This window comes from Callospermophilus lateralis, chromosome 18 (assembly GCF_048772815.1).
Source record: "Callospermophilus lateralis isolate mCalLat2 chromosome 18, mCalLat2.hap1, whole genome shotgun sequence".
In the NCBI taxonomy this organism is placed as follows: domain Eukaryota; kingdom Metazoa; phylum Chordata; class Mammalia; order Rodentia; family Sciuridae; genus Callospermophilus; species Callospermophilus lateralis.
Genome location: NC_135322.1, coordinates 15,388,443 through 15,408,990, shown reverse-complemented (window position 1 = coordinate 15,408,990; position 20,548 = coordinate 15,388,443). Strand labels below are relative to the sequence as shown.

General features: G+C 53.3%; 2 protein-coding genes across 6 annotated transcripts; one reads left to right on the top strand and one right to left on the bottom strand.

The window, feature by feature from the left end:
* Nucleotides 1–9,585: 9,585 nt before the first annotated feature.
* On the top strand, nt 9,586–10,415 carry C18H19orf33 (chromosome 18 C19orf33 homolog). Its single transcript, XM_077105719.1, has 4 exons — nt 9,586–9,706; nt 9,813–9,925; nt 10,074–10,148; nt 10,253–10,415. The coding sequence occupies exons 1-4, from the start codon at nt 9,685–9,687 to the stop codon at nt 10,400–10,402; spliced, it is 360 nt and encodes a 119-aa protein (XP_076961834.1). The 5' UTR covers nt 9,586–9,684; the 3' UTR covers nt 10,403–10,415.
* Nucleotides 10,416–10,529: 114 nt separating this feature from the next.
* Yif1b (Yip1 interacting factor homolog B, membrane trafficking protein) lies at nt 10,530–18,727 on the bottom strand. Of its 5 annotated transcripts, none has more exons than XM_077105714.1 (8): nt 18,595–18,727; nt 13,888–14,126; nt 13,711–13,815; nt 13,519–13,597; nt 13,346–13,403; nt 12,296–12,451; nt 12,119–12,212; nt 10,530–10,855 (listed from the first exon to the last, which is right to left on the bottom strand). In XM_077105714.1, the coding sequence occupies exons 1-8, from the start codon at nt 18,647–18,649 to the stop codon at nt 10,700–10,702; spliced, it is 942 nt and encodes a 313-aa protein (XP_076961829.1). In that variant the 5' UTR covers nt 18,650–18,727; the 3' UTR covers nt 10,530–10,699. The 5 variants fall into 5 exon arrangements, with proteins under 5 accessions (XP_076961829.1, XP_076961830.1, XP_076961832.1 ...); XM_077105715.1 differs by having other exon boundaries at nt 18,604–18,726; XM_077105717.1 differs by lacking the exon at nt 18,595–18,727 and adding an exon at nt 18,482–18,560.
* Between the last annotated feature and the right edge of the window lie 1,821 nt (nt 18,728–20,548).

Sequence of the window (20,548 nt, the reverse complement as noted above, 5' to 3'; positions counted from 1 at the left end):
GGAGGATCATGAAGTCAAGGCTAGCCTTGGCAACATAACAAGACCCTGTCTCAAATGAAAAAAAAGTTCGACCCCAACTACCAATTGATTGCTGTGACCCACCCTTTGAAACACTGCCTTGGAGGTCACCTGCGGGTGAGAATAGTGAGTCTCCTGTCCAGGGAGGACCTGCCTGAGAGTGCAGTGGTTTCACCAGAGTTACTTGGTGTCTGAGTTTGTCTCCTCAGTTCTGCAGTCTCTCCTATAGGAGGGGAGGGAGCGGCCTTTCCTTCTGGAACTCTTCTTTCTAGGCTCCCGCATGCCCCTGTGTTGACACAGAACAGAGTCCTGTTCTGCTGAGTTGGGTCTCCAGCCAGGCTCAGTCCTGCTGCCTCCCTGTGACTTTCCCTTCTGGACTGGAAGCCCCCTTCTTCTCTTCTCTTTCCAAACAAGGTAGTCCTCAAGGTCAGGCGGGCATTCTGTGCCCCCCCCCCGACATGGGGTGGGCGCCTGGCCCTCATTCCGGGTGCACAGTGCGGCATGACACTTTGAGATGTTGCTCTGGACTCTTCTTGCAACAAAAGGACTTGGCGTCCTTCCCTTGGCCCTTCCTAGAAATCCCTTAAAGCCTTAAAACCAATTCCAAAAGCAAGCTGGGCTCCTTCCCTAGCCCCTTTGCCACGATGGATGTTGCTGGTGGACTCCGGCCTTCTCCCCACTGAGCCTGGCGGCCTTAGCTGCCCATCCAGGCATCTGTGCCAGTTGGCTCCAAGCTGGTGAGCGTGAGACCTGCTTGCGGCATCCCCAGCACGTGGAGAGCCCAGAGCTCCTGGAGAGCTGGGTATGGGAAGAGATTTGGCCAGGGGTTCTCCAGCTCCCTGTGTTGTCGGAAGGGCCACCTGAGCACACAGAAGCAGATCTCCCTGCCAGCAGGGGATCCTCCCTCAGGCTGCCCTGGCTGCTGCTTCTCACAGAATACCAGGGGGTCTGGCCATGGTGGGCACTGGCCTGGTCACCAGGTTGCTGTTGCAGGTTGCTCAGGGGACTCCCGCATGCCCTCAGGACACTTGGAGCATAACTGTCATGCTTTCAACTTTCTGCACCATTTCCTGGCTGATAATGGTGCTTTTTTGTTGCAAAGGCTGCCCAAGGTGGCCAATAGCTACAGCATTCAGTGAACATTTCACATTCTCTGTATCCCAGGCTGCTGGCATCACTGAGAGATGGGCTCTTAAAATATCAACCAAGCCAGGCTATGGTGGTCCACGTTTGTAATCCCAACAATCCCAGGGAGAAGATGCAAGTTCAAGGCCAACCTCAGCAATTTAGTGAGGCCCTGAGCAACTTAGTAAGACCTTGTCTCTAAGTAAAAAATATAAAGTACAAGGGATGTGGCTCAGAGATAAAGCACTCCTAGGATTCAATCCCCAGTACTGTCCCCCCCAAATCAACTAGGTCTATGTTCCCAGTGACTAGGGAGACTGAGGCAGGATGATCCTAAGTTCAAGACCAGCCTGGGTTCAATTCCCAGTACTCAGGAGAAGGTGATGGCAAGGGCTGGGAATGCAGCTGAGTGGTAGAGAGGTTCCCTGGGGATTGAACTCAAGCACAAGACCCTGGTTCAATCCCCAACACCTCTACGCACAAATCAGATTTCTCACTCTTCCTCCTCCTCCTGCACACACTTAACTAAGGCAGAGAGTGTGGCTGTTCCCAGAAAGGGTTTCACCCAGGTCATCTGGGTGAGGATCAGGATAAAAGGATTGAGGTTATATGGAATTTTTTGTTTGGGTTTGGGGTATTGGGAATTGAACTCAGGGGGATTTTACCACTGAGCCACATCCCTAGCCTTTTTTAAATTTTATTTTGAGATAGAGTCTCACTAAATTGCTGAGGCTGGTCTCGAACTTGTGATCCTCCTGCCTCTGCCTCCCAAGTCACTGGGATTACAGGCATGTGCATCATGCCTGGCTAGAGCACTTTTACCCCTGTTGTGATAAGTCTTTCTTATCCCTAATATCAAGCCTTGACTCGAAGGGTATCTGATCAGCTCAGGTCAGCCTTGAAGACAGTGACCACTCAGGTGAGTGTCCTGTTTGCCAAGACCCCCACGTGGGCCAAAATGGGAGCTATAATGAGGTTCGCCAACAATGGCAGCTTCTGAATGTGGGACCCACCCCCACCAGGTGGTTTCTAAAAGCATGTACTGGCACAGCCTTGTTTGACTTTTTAAAATTTTTTATTTATTTTTATATCTTGGATTGAACCCAGGGGCGCTTAACAACACTGAGCCACATCGCCAGCCACTTTCATTTTTTTATTTAGAGATGGTCTAGGTTGCTTAGGGCTTAAGTTGCTGAGCCTCCCGAGCTATAACAGATACATAACAGCTATAACAGATAACAGATGTGTTCCACCACACCCAGCTACCTTGTTCCAATTTTGATTATGCAAAGTCATGTTTCTGACCCCTGAGGAGTCCTGGGCAATGGCATTCACAGGGCACCTGAGACCATCTCAGTATCATTACCCAAGTTTCCAAGTCAAGTTTAACAATTCCAGAGCCAAAGGACCCTGTGCCCCTCTCTGCAGGTTTTGTATAAATGCTTGGAGGCTGGGCCATGAATGTCTCTCTGCTGGGAAAGACGGTTGCCTTTTGGCCCTGTGGTGACACTAAAGATCCATAGGTAAGTCTAAACTCCCTCGTGTGGGGTCTACACTAGCATTAGGCACATCCAACCTATGAAATAAGACCTGGAGCCTCCCCAGGCTGCTGGGTGGCATGATCCAGGCTTAGTATGCCACATGGTGGTCTCCTGCTGCTGCCTGGGTTCCTGTTTATAGTAGCTGTGGGAGACAAAGCAAACAAATATTTGGTCCCAGCCTCTGGTGGTCAGATTCATCAGTGACCAATATCATGGCACATTCTTGAGATTTCACCAGAAGCCAATGTGCTGTAGGATCGAGGAGCAGATTCTTAGGAGAAACAGCCTTCTCACAGCGTCTCTGCTCCTGCAGGTCTTGGGTGGGCGAGAGTGTGTAACCCTAGCCAGCACAGTGGCGCATGCCTGTGATCCTAGCAGCTTGGGACAAGAGAATCATGAGTTCAAAGCCAGTCTAATAAAATATGAAAAAGGGCTGGGGATATGGCTCAGTGGTTGAGTACCCCTGGGTTCGATTCCCAGTACAAAAAAAAAAAAAAAAAAAGTGTGACTCTGACCGTTCTTTACCCAGGATTGGGTTTGCAGCACTGTTTGAAACACTAACAGGCCAGCATGTTAGTTGGTAAGTAATAAAACCCATCCCAGAGCTGACAGCTGGGTGGAGGCCAAGCTTGGACCTCCCCAGCTGGATTGGCAGTCCCTTGGCACTTCCCAAAGAAGGGCTGTCCAGATTTTCTGATTATTGGTAAGAATCCGAGGACCTAAGGGCCAGACCAGATGGGTTGCAGGCAAAGGCCAGTGCAGCGTTTGCTGAGAAAGGAAACTGAGTCTCTGCAGACGGTGTGCATCAGGTCACGAATTCCCTAGGATGTGGTTGATTTCAAAGAAAACATTCCCGGATGTGGATCCTGATGTTTATGGACCGGGCAGTCCACTCTCGTAAACTCCAGGAAAGACCAGACCCAGCTGGCTTCAGATGCTCTTGCAGTCAGCTGCGGCTGGCCCCAGATGTGCAGGAGCACACGAGGCCAAGGAGGCCAAGAGGCCTGCCCTTCCCCAGCCCACACCTGGCTTCCCTGTTCTCCAAGTCGAATCCAGAAATCTCTTCCTAAATTGTAGCAATAAAGGAAAAGCCTCAGGACTGTAGTGACCCTTTGAGGATGTCTGCTTCCTTCAGGTGACACGTTTTTTAGAAAGGATGCTGACCCAAGGAGTCAGTATCTGTTTCAGTTTGGATCTGGACTGTCCCCCAAAGGCACGGTCCCCATCTGTTGATGCTACTGAGGTGATGGGAACTTCAGAAGACAGGGCCTGGTGGGGGTAATAGGTCCCTGGGGGCATGGCCTTGAAGGAGGTATTGTGTCACCAGCTCTGTCCTTGTGATGGAGCTCTGTCTTCTGGCCATCACTAGGTGAGCAGCTTTGCTCCACCATGTGCTCCAGCATCACCACAGGCCCAGGGACGAGGGAGCCAAGAGACCATGAGCTGAAACTGTGAGCCAAAGTAAACTTTTCCTCCTGTACGTGGGTTTTCTCAGGCATTTGGTCACAGTGATGAAAAGCTGACAACACAATATTGCTGCAGACCCGTCGGGATGCAGGCCCCTTTTTCCTGTAAAGAGAGGGAAGGGTCTTGAGCCTCTGCTCCAGGGCATTTTATGTAGAAATGATAGGGAATGAGCAGGGGAGGGCAGGCCCATCAGATGCCAACAAGGGAGTTCTATACCAGAGGTGAGCAGAGGCCAAGGTCAGACAGGCCTGGGACAGACAAGCTACTGTCCTGGCCTGTTAGCCATGGCAGATGACAACTGAGTGGTGAGGAGCTGGCACTTTCCAGACAGCAGAAGGCTGGCTGGCCTTTTTTGTCTTTGGACCTCACACCTGTTTCTCATCCACCTCCCCAGCTGGCCACCATTTGTAAACCTGAAGTCGGCAGAGCAAGGGAGAAAGGGGCACTCACTGCCACTAACTCCACCAACAGGGAGTGACAACAGAGATGGGATCCCACATCCATTTCTCCTTTATTTCAGTAACAGAAGCCCCCAGGTTTTTCCTGGGCACAGCTGCCCAGCTAGGAATGATATTTCCCAGCCTCCCTTGCAGTTAGATGTAACCATCTGTCTAAGTCCTGGCCAATGGGTTGTGAGCACGTGGGTACATCTGCCTTCCTGGTCATCAGGATTGAACCAAGGGTGCTCCACCACTGAGCTGCATCCCCGGCTTTTTAAATTTTTGAGTCAGTCTCCCTAACTTGCCAAGCCTGACCTAGAACTTGCAAACCCCATGCCTCAGCCTCCTTAGTAGCTGAAATAGAGCCCAGGGCCTTGAACATGATAGACGACAGCTCTACCATGGAGCCACACTGCTAAGCCCTAGGTCAGGTTGTGCTCCCCACCTGCCCTTTTTCTTCCCAAGAACCCAGTGGTAGAAGCCCGCTGCCATGGGCAGTAATAAAGGGAAGGAGCCCGGGTCCCTGGACCATCTCCTGGAGCACCAGCTCTGACTCCCCTCAACTCAGACTTTCCTGTGAAAGAAAATGGCACCATCTTCTAAGCCTCCATCTTTTGGGTCTCTGAAAAGATTCCAGACTCAGTTCCTAACCATAATCCAACAGTGAATGAGAGGCGGACAGGGCCACGTTCCCCCTGTGCCCATTCACCCGCCTTGAAACGCAGCAGGGAGCTTCATCTTGGGAGGTCTCCGTTGCTGGTGCACACTCACTAGCCGAGTCCGGGGCAAGAAGCTGCACTGCTTTCAGGCTCATCGCCTCAGATAAACTTGAGGATCCTATTGCCAATTTCATGATCAATAACAAGGTTTGGGGAAATAATTATAAAGACTAACCTTTATTGGGCTTCCATCGACCTGTGCCAGGCAGACTGTGCAAAACTTGCGAGGGAAGTTTTCCCCTTAGGAGAAAAGAGAAGTCGGGGGCTGTTTACCACCGAGCAGTGAGGGGCGGAGCAAGGACGCCCCATCAGCGGACTGACCTCAGGTCCCAAACAGGCCGTTGTGTGCTGGCTCTAACCTGCCATTAGCACACTCCCTGGCCTCAGGTAACCTCACTGATTCACCAAATGATAGCACCAAGGCTGAGTCACACCGATCAGGTGACAGCACCCCAGACCAGGTCCCCACCCTCATGGAATTCATGCTCCACCAGGAGAAACACACACTCTCATATCCTGCCCTCAGCTGTGGACAAAGCCACACTCACTCAGCGGGAGAAAGACCCATTTACAATCCCCACCCCATCCTGCCTCCTCTCCTCACCTCACCACTTCATCTCCACCCTCTGCCTTCTGTTTTCCACTCGGACCTCCTCGCAATGCCTTGGACACACAGGCACATTCCCACCTCAGGGCCTTTGCACTCACGATTCCTCCGCCTAGAGCACTCTTCCTCCGCCTAGAGCACTCTTCCTCCATATCTTTAGTTTTTTTTTTTTAAATATTTATTTTCTAGTTGTATTTGGACATAATACCTTTATTTATCTTTATGTGGTGCTGAGGATCGAACCCAGGGCCTTGCAAGTGCTAGGTGAGCGTTTTACCCCTGAGCCACAACCCCAGCCCCCATATCTTTAGATTTTTACTCAAGAGACTCAAACAAGTCAGGTGGTTCAATCCCCTGTACCTTTAAAAAAAAAATGCTGAGAGGAGTGGTGGCTTTTGCCTGTTCTCCCAGCTACTTGGGAGGTTGAGGCAAGAGGATTAGATTGCTTGAGCCTAAGAGTTATGAGACCAGCCTGGACAACAGCAGCAGGACACTTCCTCTAAATAAAACAAAACAGCTGGGCTCCTGGCTCACACCTGTAGTCCCAGCAGTGTGGGAAGCTGAAGCAGGAAGATCGCCAGTTCAAAGCCAGCCTCAGCAACTTAGCAAGTCCTTGTCTCTAAATAAAAAATAAATAAAAAGGGCTGGGGGTGTGGCTCAGTGGAAAAGTGCCCTTGGGTTCAATGAAATTAAAAAAAATATATATATATATATTCAGTGAGGCTTTCCCTGGTGACTTTAAATCCAACCCTTCCCCATCATACCAAATAATTATTACCTTTTCCTCTTGTATTTGTCTTTTGTTTTTTTAGATATATTTCTTATTTGTAGTTGAACACAATACCTTTATTTATTTTTATGTGGTGCTGAGGATGGAACCCAGGGCCTCACACATACTAGGTGAGTGCTCTACCACTGAGCCCAGCCCCTTGGGGCTTTTGTTTGTTTGTTTGAGACAAGGTCTCCATGTTGACCAGGCTGGCCTCAAACTCCTGGGCTCAAGTGATCCTCCTGCCCCTCAAGTAGCTAGGACCCAGGGCTCACGGGCCTGCCCTCAGCTGCATTTTCTTATTCTGTTTTTGGTACTCGGGGGCCACTGAGCTGCACTCCCAACCCTTTTTAATTTTGAGATAGGATCTTGCTAATTGCCAAGGTCGCCTTAAACTTGCAATCTTCTTGCCTCAGCTTCCCGAGCAGCTGGGATAAAAGGCATGTGCCACTGTGACTGGCCATTTTCCTTTTTTTTTTTTTTTTTTAATTTTTAATTTTATGTATGAATGCTTTTATTGAGGTATAAGTTACATAAAACTCACCCAATTCAAATATTTAATTCAGTGGGGTTTTTTGGTACCAGGGATTGAAACCAGGGGTGCTTAACCATTGAGTCACATCCCCAGCCTTTTTTGAGACAGTGTCTCACTATGTTGCTTTGGGACTCACTTAATTACTGAGGCTGACCTCAAACTTGCAATCCCCCTATCTCAGCCTCCGGAGTCATTGGGATTACAAGTGTGCACTACCATGCCTAGTTGAATTCAGTGATTTTTAATAAATTTACCAAGTGATGCAACTGTCACTATGTATCAGTTTTTAGAATATTTCCACAATATGGCTGGATTTGGTGGTGCACACCTGCAATCCCAGACACTCTGGAGGCTTAGGCAGGAGGATGGCAAGTTTGAGGCCAGCCCTGGCAACTTAGTGAGACTTTCAACAATTATCAAGACCCTGTCTCAAAATAGCATGAAATGAAATAAAGGACTGGGGATGTAGCTCGGAGGTAAAGCACTCCTAGAATTCAATTCCCAGTACCCCCCCCCCCCGCCCCCGCAAGAAAAAAGAACATTTTCACTTTCCTATATGGTCTCACTATATTGCCTAGGCTGGACTCAAATTTCTGAACTCAAAGGATCCTCCTACCTCAGCCTCCCAAGTGGCTGGAACTGTAGGTGCCATTACCATACTCTGTGCTGTTTAGAACATTTTAATTACCTCCTGTGCATTTACAGTTAATCCCTAGTCCCCCCTCATCAGCCCTCTAGCAACTACTAACTACTGTCTCTGTAACTGCCTTCCCTGAACATTTCACATAAATGACATCAGGCATTAGAGTCTTGCATCTGGCTGCTTTTCCATAGCATTGTGTGCTTGAGGTTCATCCGTGATGCAGGGTGTCAGGGGCTTGTTCCTTATCATTGCTGCATATTATTCCACTGATAGGCATGCCATATTTTGTCCATCCATTCACCAAATGACAGACATTTTTTTAGGTTTTTCCTTAACATACTATGTACATTTTACTCTGCTTTCCTCAGTAGAATTGTCAATTCCATGAGACTGATTTTGTTCACTTCTGTACCCCTAGCCCTTGAACTGTACTAGATACCAAAGGTGCTCAATTAAATATATGCCAAAGGAATAAAGAATGAAGATAACCTCAGATGGTGGTAAGCAGGGGCTATGCCAGGCAGGGGAAAAGGATGGAATGACAAACAGGGCAGACACCTCTGAGGACATTTAGAGCAGATATCTGAGGATACAGCCACTTTTCTTGCCTAGAATCTCCCTTTGTGCAGTCAGGACACCCACTGTCACAGTGGCTAGGCCCCCATTCCTCTCCCAGTCTGACTCAAGCCTGGTTCAGGGGTAAAAAGGCTGGGCTCAGCTGGACACCCCTTCAGTTTAGAGTCCCTAGGGTGAGTCAGAAAGCCAAGCTGAGCTTTGACTTCAGCCACTCTGCCAGAGCCTGAACCCCTGTTCGTCCTGCATCTTATGGTTACTCCCTCGGCCTTCCTATCTGAAAATAAGTAGTAACAGGGCCTGCTGTCTGGCTGGATGCTGCTCAAGCTCAGTCTCCAGCGTGATGGTATTTGGAAGTGGGACTCTAGGGAGGTTGTGAGATCAGAAGGGTGGAGCTCACAGGAATGGGATTAGTGTCCTTAGATCTTGCTCTGGGGCACTGAGGAGGCAGAAAGAAGGCAGCTGTTCACAAGCCAGGAAGTGGCCCTTAGACACCAGCTCTGCTGTACCTTGGTCTTTAACTCCCAGCATCCCGGGACTGAGAGATGCACTGTGGAGTAAGCAGCTGGGTCTGTGGTGTATTTGTTATAGCAGCCCAAGCTAAGACACCTGCCTTTATTCAAAACAAAACCAAAGGCACCACATCATATCCTCCATGTGCATTATTCCTTCTGTGCCAGGCTCCAGTCTAGGAAACCAACCCACCCAGATCTCACAGCCCCAGCGGCAGCTGTCACTCACAGGCCGGGAGTGAAACAACTTTCTGGAAATCTCTCTGCTGCTGACACAGCTGGGCCTGGAATGCACAGGCCCCATCCGGCCTGGGTGCCTCACCCCAGCCAGTTACTCTCCAGGCGGGAGAGGGGTTGTGAGCCTCAGTTAAACAGTGAAGACCCCGGCGGCCTGCACGGGCATCCTTCCAGGGCAGCCATCCGACCTTTTGAGGGGAAGCTCACAATAGCTCTCCATCCTCTCCCCAGAAACCTGCAGCTCCCCGACACGCCCCGACCCCAGCCCGTCCACCGGTGGCCCAGATCCGGAACAGGCAATCGACTGTCCGCCTCCCCCCTTCCTACGGAGGAAAGTGTGGGTGGGGCCAGGGAGGGGCGGTGAGTCAGGACCTAGTTGCTGCAGGGACAAAGGTTGGGAGGGTGGGACTCCTCCCAATTCCTGGGGCTACAGGTCGGGCGCTCCTCCTCCTCCCTGCGGGCACTGCCGGCTCCTCCGACCCACCTTCACTCACCACCATGGAGTTCGACCTGGCAACAGGTGCGCTCCGGGCGGGGGGGGGGGGGGTCCCCGTGGGTGGGGGCAGGCTCAGCGGGGCCAGGGGTTCCGATACCCGCCAGCCCACCCAACTTTATTTGTGTCGCAGCCCTGAACTCTAATTCCAAGAAGCCAGCGGGGACAGGCCAGGTGAGAGACGCCAGGCACGATCCCTCCAAGGCTCAGGGCCCACCAGGGGCGGGGGCACCTCAGAAACCAAGGGTAAGTCACCTCGCCACCAGGCATGCAGGGGGATGGGGCGACCTGGCTTCGACTTTGGCCCTTAGACCTTATCGCACCTCGGCTTTCCGACTTGGGGTGGGGGTCTGGGAAGGGGTTCCCCGCCCCCACTGTCATCCCTGTCCCCCAGCATGGCAACGGCAGCTCCTCAGACTCCAGCAGCAGCAGCAGCAGCTCCTCCAGCGACTCGGATGCCGAGGGGAAGGTAAAGGGCTGCCCGGGCCAAGGCAGGCCAGGGTGGGGGTCAGCGCTGGGCGGGGCCGGTCCCAGGACAGCCTGGACATCTCCCCTCCCACCCGCTGCCCATAGTGCCACGCTGCGGGCGCCAAGCTGCACGAAGCCACCCCGGGCCAGGCCAAGAAGCTCAAGGTGAAGAAGAAAAAGGAGGAGAAGAAGGACAAGAAGGAGAAGGGCAAGAAGGAGAAGTGCAAGGAGAAGGGCAAGAAGTCCCCTCACTGATTAAACCCTCCCGATGGTGGCGCTGTGTCTGGCTCCTGGCTCCCGCCCGTCGCTCCGCTCCCCGGCCCGGCGCTGCCCCCTGCCGGGCGGCCAGGCCCCTGCCCGACGTCCCAAGGACGGAGGCGGCCCCAGTCCATCAGGCTTTATTGTTTCGCTGTGCAGCTGGAGATCTCAGCACCTTGGCGGGGAGAGGGGCGCGGGCGGGCGCGGGCGGCGGCCCTGCCCGGACAGGTGGCCCGAGGGGGGCGGAGATGAGCGGTGGCAGTGGGCGGGCGGCAGGCGGCTGCTCGGGCGCCCTCACCGCACCAGGTGAAAGGTGAGCCAGTACATGAGCAGGGGCTGTGCCGCCGCCACGGCCATGGTCAGGTACATGCGCAGCTGGTTCCGCGCCCCACGCACCGGTACCCCTTCAGCTGCCGCCTCGGCCAGGATCTTCAGCCGCAGCGTCCGGATCTGGGAGGGGAGGGGAGACAGGGCGCTGGGTTTACCCTCGCCACCAACCCGCCCGGGCCGGAGGACTGGGCGGCGGGAAGACTGGGCAGTGGGAGGACTGGGTGGCGGGAGGACTGAGCAGACTTCTAGCCTCTGCCCACAAGAATCCGCAGCCTGGGCCAAGATCCTGCCCCTCTGCAGCTGCAGTTGCAACTCCAGCAGGGCCCCTGAGCAAAAAATGAGGGTTCCAGACTCAAATGCCAGAAAGACAGCTTTACCAGCCACGGTTTTTTCCCCTCTTGGTGCTGAAATCAAATGCAGAGCCTCTCACGTGCTAGACAAGGCACCCTCCGGGATGACCATTTTTAAAGAAAAAACTAGATCCCCAACTCTGCCTCCCCAATCCCAGTCTGAACCCAGACACAGTCTACCATTGAGCTATACTTGCAACCTTTTTGAGACAAGGTCTCACTATTGCCCCGGGTGGCCTTCATTCTCCTGCCTCAGCCTCTGGTAACTGAGATTATAGGTGGGACTGACACTGCCTCAGGCTGCCCCCACCCCACCTCAGCGTTTTTAAAATGGGGTCTCCCTATGTTGCTGAGGCTGGCCTCCAACTTGAGATCTCCCCACCTAAGCCTCCTAAGTAGCTGGAATTCCAGCTAGAAATGTGCCCAGCTAGAAATGCTATTTTCTAAAATATTTGAAATGTATTTTTTTAACTTTGAAATGATGACATCAGCATATCTGCTTAGGGGTCATTTACAGCCCAGTAGCCCTGCGCCCCATGTGCACCCTTGGCTCTGACCTCTCCCAGCACCCTGACATGCAGACATCACCATCCCATTTTATAAAAGGGGAAACTGAGGTTTAACCCCAGAACTGATCTGAGGCATGAAGTTTGGGTCAACCCAAGCCAGGGCCCTTTGCCAGCACCCCCATTCAGGATGGAAGGGCTCTTAGAGAATCTCTTTCCAGGGACATTTTGGTGGGAAAGTCCCCCACATAAGGGGAAGGGTGGGGACCCAGGCCCCAGCCTGGGTGGGGATCCTCACCGCAGCCCCAATGCCAGCTCCTGCGGCTCTGCCTGACCCAGCTTGGATACCTCCTCTTCTAAGAAGCCCTCCTGACCCAGGCTGGGGTAGCCACTCCATGCCCCTCAGTTTGGCAACACAGCTCTCGTCTAAATTCCTTCTCTGACATCCTCTGCTTGGATGCCCCAGGGCCCAACTATGTCCAGGAGGCCTGTGTCCTCAGCCTTACCCACCCTGAGCCCCAGCTCACCATGAACACGAAGATGGACACGCAGCACCAGCCCAGCACCAAGTAGTAGCCAGTTTTTCCAAAGAGCAGGCCCATGAGAACCCCGCCGATCATGCTGGAGAGAGGGAGAATGGAGGCTGATTTGAGGACAGGGCCTAAGGGCGGGGCTGGCTGGCAGGCAGGTTTGGGGGTACTCACCCGACATATTTGTAGCCCAGGAAGGCCACCAGGTCGATGGTGGTGAGGTCAGTATTGACAGTGACCAGGTAGAGGCTGAGCAGGATGGCCAGCACCTCCAGGGCCAGCCAGGCCAGTGCTGAGCTTGCCTGCAAGCCCAGGAGGTCTGGGGAGAACCTGTGGGACCGAGCTCTGTCATTCAGCTGCTGGCTCAGACCCCCCCCGAGCACTGGCCTAGAGACAGCTTTGTGGTAGGTGAGGCTAGAGACCCAAAAGTGACCAAGAGGGACCTGGGCCTGCCCTTCTAGACATCCCATTCCAGGATTCCAGTTTGTCTGTTCCCAGGCAGTGACACTCACAGGGGGCTGTGGCACACAGGCCGGAAGGGATGGCAGAAGGGGCTTCCCAGAACAGAGGACAGCTAAGCTGAGGTCTGAAGGAGTAAGCAGTGGTCAGAGAAGGGCTGTGGTCTCTGCCCTATCCCCAGGGCCCAAGAATTAATCAACTGCTTCTAATGACAGTTGTTTTCAGTGCCACAAAGGAAAGGACCAGGGACTATGAGGGAGAGACAGGGGCTCGCCCCGGAGGAGAGGCATCAATGCTGGGTGGGGCATGAGCAGGTGACATAGGGAAGGAGCCTTCTGAGCCAAGGTAACAGAAGTGCCCAGGCCCTGGGGCAGCACCAGGCCCCCTGGAGTGGAAAGGGACAGAGTGGCACGGCAGAGAGAGCAAAGGGGATGGAGATGCCAGGCTGAGGAGCTGGGGCTCAATTTTGGGGGCTGCTGGCAGCTGTATGGGTCAAGGTGGGGTGCGGCCTGGCCCACAGCTCACATAAAACCTTCCCAGATGCCCCTGGAGTGAGGGCGGCAGGGGCAGCGTGCTCAGGAAAGTGAGGATAAGGACAGATCTCGGGTGGAGGCTAAGAGAAAGGATGGATTTAGAGGTTCCCCTGCACAGGGTGTGATGGGCTGCATGTGGCTGGGAAAGAGAGGGGAGGAAGGGGACAGTGAGGGTGATGGAATGAGACCTCCCTGATGTGCCTTGGTCCCCAAGACCACCCCACTCCCTTACCTATCCTGTGTCCCCAGTGCAAGGCCAGCCACCAAGATGTAGGTGATAAAAGCCATCGCTGTAGGAGAAGACACAAGACAGTGGTCAGAGGAAGGGCTATTTTGGGCCTCGGTACCCAAACCTCTGCCCACCCAGAGGGAGGGGGGTGTGGGCAGGGCTGGGCAGGGTGAAACCTGGAATATAGAGGTCAGGCGCGTTGACGTCAAAGCGGGGGGCCACTGGGGTGTCCTGCTGGTACTGCACCTCCCAGTCCTGTGGGGAGAAAGGGGGAGTGGGCAGGATCCCTAGAGCAGGGCTCCTCTCGCCTTGCTTACAGCGCTGACCCCGGGACCCTGACCCCGACCGCCGGGCAGCGCAGTGCCAACCTGGTGCAGATAGGGGAAGACGAGCAGGCCCAGCTTTTTGCCCACATACACAGTGTCCACGGCAAAATAGTACTTGAGCTTGGTGACAGGGATGAAGCGGTCAATCTGCGGAGGCAGAGATCAAGCCTGAGAACCTGCAGCCCCTGCCGTCCCGCCCCCCAGCCCCGGTCCACTCACGTTCTTGTCCACCAGCTCCTTGCCCTGCGCAGCCAGGCTGCTCCCGTAGGCCATGGCCATGTTGGACACAGGATCTGCCAGGAAGGCCGCCTGTGCGGAGGCAGAGGTGTTGGGGTAGCCCAGACCACCAGGTGCCCGCTGGGCCCCATAGCCCCGGTTCTGGGCTGAACTCGTATCATCAAAAAGCTGGTGGGGGTCGGCCATGCCCGGCGGGGAGGCTGGAGTCCTCCGCTTCGAGGCTGCAGGGGAAGAGAGTGGATGTTCACTCATTCTGCAGCTCTCCTTCTTGCTCCTGCCAATCAGGGGCTGGGGTCACCCGCAGAGTGCTGATGTCACATGGGCTCTCAGGCGCAGGCTCTGCCTATCGGTCCACCATCCACCAATCTACCCCTCCACATCCACCCATCCCTCCATCATCCATTTGTCATTACCCACCCATCCGTCACCTATCTACCCGTCCATTATCACCTACCTATCACCCACCCATCATCCGTCCATCCATCTTTGTCACCCATCCACTCATCTACAAAATAATAAATGATGATGGTGACATGAACAGCTACTCTGGGGTCTAATACGCACCAAGCCTTTTATAAACAAGGGCTCTGTCCCTGTCTCCCACGTTCTCCCTCACTCGTTCAGGTCCAGCCACTTTGGCCTTTCAATGCTCAGCAGACATACCTGCCACCTACCTGGCACACACCTACCTCAGGGCCACTGCACTAGCTGTGCCTCTGCCTGGAATGCTCTCCCCACCATGCGCACACAGTTCCCCCTCTCCGCCTGCGGATGGGGCCTTCCCTGATCACCCCGCCCACAGCTGTATCTCCCTTTGGGGCGGTACCTGACCCACCTTCCCTACTTCATTTTGACCACGGAACTTGGCAAAAGCTGAAGGATCAGCTGTTTTCTTTATTTTACTCACTGTCTCCCCACTGGACTGCGAGACCCTGGGGTGAGGACCTTCACCATGTTCACAGATGAACCTCAGAGCTAAAGCAGGTGCTCAGTGTGAATAAATGGCCACCCCCATTTGACAGATGTGAAACCAAGGCACAGAGAGCAACATGGTGAAAAAGGACCAAACAGAGTTGACTGGCATGGAGCCCAGCCCAGGTCTCTCTGGCAAAGATGACAATGATTAAACCCTGACAGATAGGCACCATGATACATTCCTGTAATCCTTGTGACACAGACCCTGAGGCAGGAAGATCACAAGTTCAAGACCAGCCTGGACAATTTAGCAAGACCTGACTTGATAAAAAATAAAAAGGGCTGGGGGTGGAGTTCAGTGGTAGAGTCCTCGCCCAGCACACACCAGACCCTAGGTTTTAAGCAGCACGTGCACACATACACACGCACACAACTCCACAAAATGTCCCCTCTGGCTTCGTGGGAGGGGGGATGGTGGAGGAGCATGGGCAGGAAAAGGAGACTGCTGAGGTGGCCCAGAGAGGAGTAGTGGCAGGACCCCAGGGGGTGGGGTATGGGGATGGGCTGTTTCTGGGTACATCTCCCAGGTAGGAGGGACGGGGACTTGCTGGAGGTGGTGAGGAAGTGGAAGAATCAACACTGAGCAGTGGGGTGGATTGGGGGCGTGGAAGACCAGCAACCTGGCCCTGGGCTCCTGTTCCTGGCCACAGAGCAGTGCTACCCAGCAGACATTTGCTGAGAACTGCTACACGCCAGGCACTGTTTCGGGCACAGGGGACAGGAGATAAGGCCATGCTGGGATGCGGGAGAAGAATCAATTATCCATGTCACAGCCTCCTCTATCCCTGGGTTCTCCCCTCTGTAGAATGGAGTTAACTGTCGTGTCCCGTCCCCCCCCGCCCCCTGGTGCAGGGCTGGTGTGAGGCAAAGTGACCGCTCACAAACTGCTCAGCTGCACAAAACCATGTTCCCAGCTCTTCCTCTCAATTTTTCTTTCTTTCCTTTTCCCCCCTCTGCAGAGCTGGGGTGGAGCCCAGGCCTCTACACACGAGGCGGGTGCTCTCCACCGAGCCCCGGCACTAGCCCCTTCTCAATTCCTCAGTAGTCTAAAACACAAACCAGGTCTCTTTAATCGTGAAGAAGCAGCACTGGCCCTGACCTTCCCCCTTTTTTCCTTCCCTTTTCCCTTTCACCTCTGGCCAGACGAGTGACTTCCTGAAAGTTCAGGGCAAGTCTTCCTCCCTCCCTGTCATTCCCTTGGCACTGGGTATGTGGGGTTCTGCTGTCACAGGCCTAGGCCATTGTTCCACTCTTATCTAACTCGATCCCCTGGAAGCTTTTGGTGTCACTGCCCCAAATGCCAATCTCCAACTCTGAGGCTTTTGCAACACTGCATGCACCTGTTTCTCAAATCTGTCAGACCTTGCAAGCATCTGCGGAGCAGAGCCCGCATGAGAGGCCCTGCTGCAGGCACAGCGCACACAGCACGGGGCAGGGACAGAAGCACTCCTGCCTCCAGGAGCTCACAGGCTCCCGAATGGTCCCTCCCTGAAACGTATGACCCAATTTTCCATCCTTGCCCTGTCTTCCACCTCTCACCTGCAGCAATCCCATCCACAATCCACAATCAGCTCTGACCACCACAGGGTGCCTTCGCTTTCTGGGCTCAATCTCTAGCCGCTGTTTTTCCATTGGCACCAGATCCAGGTCTAACCTCTTCCCAGAATTCCCTCTGGCTGCCTGCCCCTGGGTCTTGACCTCAGCGTCCAAACCTTGATTCCCCTCTGCCTCACAACCAGTCAACAATTCCTTAGTTCTCACACACTATGTCCCAAGGTCCCCCTCTCTGACTCTGTCACCTCCCCGGTGGACCCATGACTTCCACCAACCTCCCTCTAATGGGCAGCCAGTGAACCTTTCAAATGCACGCAGCAAGCCACACGTCCTCTGCCTAAGATCAGTGTCCCTTGTGCTGAGAGTCAGCTCCAAACATGGAATGGCCCTGTGTGACCCAGCTCTGCCAGACTCCTCTGTCCTAGCCACAATGGTCTCTTCAGGCCCTGTCCACGCAGCCCCTTGCCCTGCAGGCTTTTGGATGTGCAGTACTGTCACCTGGGAGCACTTCCTTCCTCGACCCCTGCCAATATCACACCCAGTCCTTGGCCTAGAGGCTTCCTTCTCACAGGTCTCCCGAGTCCTGGTACAAAGCAGGAGCCCCGCCTGTTCTGTCCTCCCTTCGGAGTGCACATCTCAATTTCTAAGCAGATACTCACATACTTGTGTCCTTAGTGCAGGCCTCCAGTGCTTTCCCCACTCCTACAAGTCTCCTCCTGGATAACTCATCATTACATGTACCCTCTCTGGTAGACAAGCTGCACTGACCCCCCCAGGCCAGGCCCCCTCTGCCTCCCATCCCTGTTCTGCACTGCTCTCATCACATCTCCATTACTTCACGCTGCCACTTCTGCTCTGTAACTAGCAGCTCCATGAGGGCAGGAACGAGTGCTCTCTGGACAATGCCGTATCTCCTGCACATCACACCACAGGGCCAGCCAGGAACTTACCAAAGGTTGAAGAGGTAGAGAGACATTGCCCTCTCCCCCAAGAGTCCTCCTCAACCCATCACATCCTGGACTAGGTACCCCCCAACCCCAGTATTAGGGATTAAACTTGGGGCCTAGAGCACTGATCTACATCTCCAGCTCTTGTTAAATTTTGAGACAGGGTTTGTTAAGGTGACCAGGTTGGCCTTCATTTTTCAATCTTCATGACTTGATCCTCATTACGATTATAGGTACTGGGATTAAAGGTGTGCCTGGGGAGAGCAAATTATTCTTTTTTTTTTTTCAGTTTTATTTATTTTATTCGTTTTAGTTATATTATGTGTGTGTGTGTGTGGTGCTGGGGATTTAACCCAGGTCCCTGTGCATGCAAGGCAAGCACTCTACCAACTGAGCTATATCCCCTGCCCTCATTTTAGTTATTGATGGACCTTTATTTTTTATTTATATGTGGTGCTGAGAATGGAACCCAGTGCCTCACACATTCAAGGCAAGTGCTGGCTGTACCACTGCGCCACAACTCCAGCCCGAAGGTTATTCTCTTTATAGCTCTTTTTACTCCCCAAATTATCTTGTTGCTTCGTTTGCTTTTTAGTGTGTCTGCCTTTCCACTGAATTCTGAGCTGTTAAGACAGCAAGGACCAGAGTCCTCAGACCTTCTTCTGAGTACCCAAATTCCAGCATAGGGCCTGGCACGGGGGAGCTTAGGCAAGGTATGCTGAATGAAGAAATGAAACGCACTGCACTCATATGGAGATGAAGAGGAATTGAGAGTTACAAATTCAAAGGTGGGGAAAAAAGGAGATTAACAGTACAATCAGTACAAGTTCAATTTTAAATGAGTGTGAGCATGATCCTCTCACGCAGGGCCCTGAAGGCCGTAGTAAGAAGCACGGGCGACAGCTTGTGGGCACTGGGGAGCCACGGCAGGGTGGGGAGCAGGGGAAGGCAGACCGCTAACTCCAAATGAATGAAAGTCGCGTTTCTCCGCACATCACACAATATCCTTCTCCAAGTCGTTTTCGTCCACAGCAGTTTCCTAAAGAATCTACCCACAAGGCGCCCCCTACCCGGACCTGGCATCCCTGCGCTGTGCACACCTCCAAATTCCAGATCCTCAATCTCGTGACCTCCGACCTGCAGTGACCTCTCCAACCGTCGCCGCGGCCCCGCCACGCCCCCGCCCGCCCGAACTCCTCGGTCAGCCACGTACGCCACTTACGCAGCCGGGGCGTCCCCGCCGCCGCCGCCAAGCCTGCCGGGTTCATCCTTTGCCGCCGCCACCTCAGCCGCGGTTCGTAACGTGGCCGCCCGGCTCCCGTAGCCACGCCCCAGCGGTGACACGACAGCCAATGGTCTTCAAGATTGCTCAGATGGCCGCGCCCCCTCTCTCTCACGGAGGCGTGGACGAGTGGGCTGGGGTTTACGTAAGAGGCGGGAACTGGGGCTCTCCGGCGTGAGGGGCGGAACCTGAGCGTTAGGGAGGCGGGGCCGGGAACAATCCTAGGAGTAGGCGTTGTTGGGCATGACGGGAAATGTAGGTGTCACGTGTTGAGCGAAGAGGGCGATGGGAAATGGAGTTCTCTGCCGCTTGGGACTTTTTTGGGTCGCTGAGAGCACCCGGGAGCCAGCGAAGGGTGTGAAGAAGGGGAGAAGAGGTGCACTTGTGTTTCCGAGGGGCTGATCGGAGTTGTGCGAGCTTTGACGCTTTGGGCACTCTTTAAGTATTAAAGTGAATATTTAGAGTAGGAAGAAGACACCCAACAGGTTAGGTGAGAAGAACCGGTGTCTTTCTTGGAAGACAGCTTTAGGCAGTTTCCCAGAAATTTATTAAAATGTTCTCTCAACTGGGTTTTCTCTAAAACCAAAGAGGCTCTCTAACTTCCACTTATCTCCGGCAAAGACAACGGTGGGGGTGACATCTGGGCAGTGATAGCGCTCCGGAAGGATGTCAGCTGGGGACCCTATCATTGTGGCTTCCCCTTCCTCCTCGGATGTGGGTCTTTTCTGGGGACCTTGAAAGGCTGCCTCTGGCTTCTCAATAACGAGTCCAGGCTGCACTGAGGTCCTTTTGTATGAGATGTCCCATTTCTCTTCTCACCTCGGGTTTAGAATCTGCCCCTTCGGCTTCACCGCCGTTTTCTCCTCAGCCTCAGCCCTTCCTGTTGCGTCGAGATCCATCTCTTTTTTGGGGGGTGGGGGGAGCACGAGGATTGAGCCCAGGGGCACCTAAACCACTAGCCACACGCCCATCTCTTTTTTTTTTTTTTTTGGATTTTATTTAGAAACAGGGACTCGCCAAGTTACTTAAGGCCTCGCTCAAGGGCTGCGGCTGGATTTGAACTCGCGATCCTCCTGCCTCAGCCTCCCGAGCCACTGGGCACTACTCACCCGGTGGGCACCACTCACCTGGCAAGACTGATCTCTTCTCGACTATTTTTTAATTATTATTAATAAAATATTTTGGCTTCCTATTGGCCTTTTGTGACTATAGTCATCCTTCGGTATCTGTGGAGGATTAGTTTCGGGACCCTGTAGCTTCCAGAATCCTCAAACACTCCAGCCCTTTATGTAAAACAAGGTAAATCAGGCGCGGTGGCGCACATCTGTAATCCCAGCGCTCGGAGGCTGAGGCAGGAGGATTGAGAGTTCAAAGCCAGCCACAGCAATTTAGGGAGGCCCTAAGCAACTCAGCAAAACCCTGTCTCTAAATAAAATATTAAAAAGCTCTGGGGATGTGCCTCAGGGGTTAAGCGCTCCTGGGTTCAATCCCGTGGGGGGAGAGAACTAGTTTTTGTGTACACATAGTCCTGTATACTTTGTTTCTATTCTTTTGTGTTGTGTTGGGGATTGAATCCAGGGTGCTCTACCACTGAGCCACACAGCCCTTTTTAATTTTTATTTTTGAGACAGGGTCTCACTACCCAGGCCAGCCTTGAGCTTGCAATCCTCCTTCCTCATCCTCCTGAGACACCTCCTGTATACTCTAAATAATAATAATAATGATATTATTATTATTATTAATATGTAGTGCCAAAGATCAAACTCAGGGTGTCATACATGCTAGAAAGTGGCAAGCACTCTATCATTGCACTACACCCAGCCCCTTAAATCACTCTATATTACTTCTTGGAGTTTTTTTTTTTTTTTTTTTTTTGGTGGTGGTG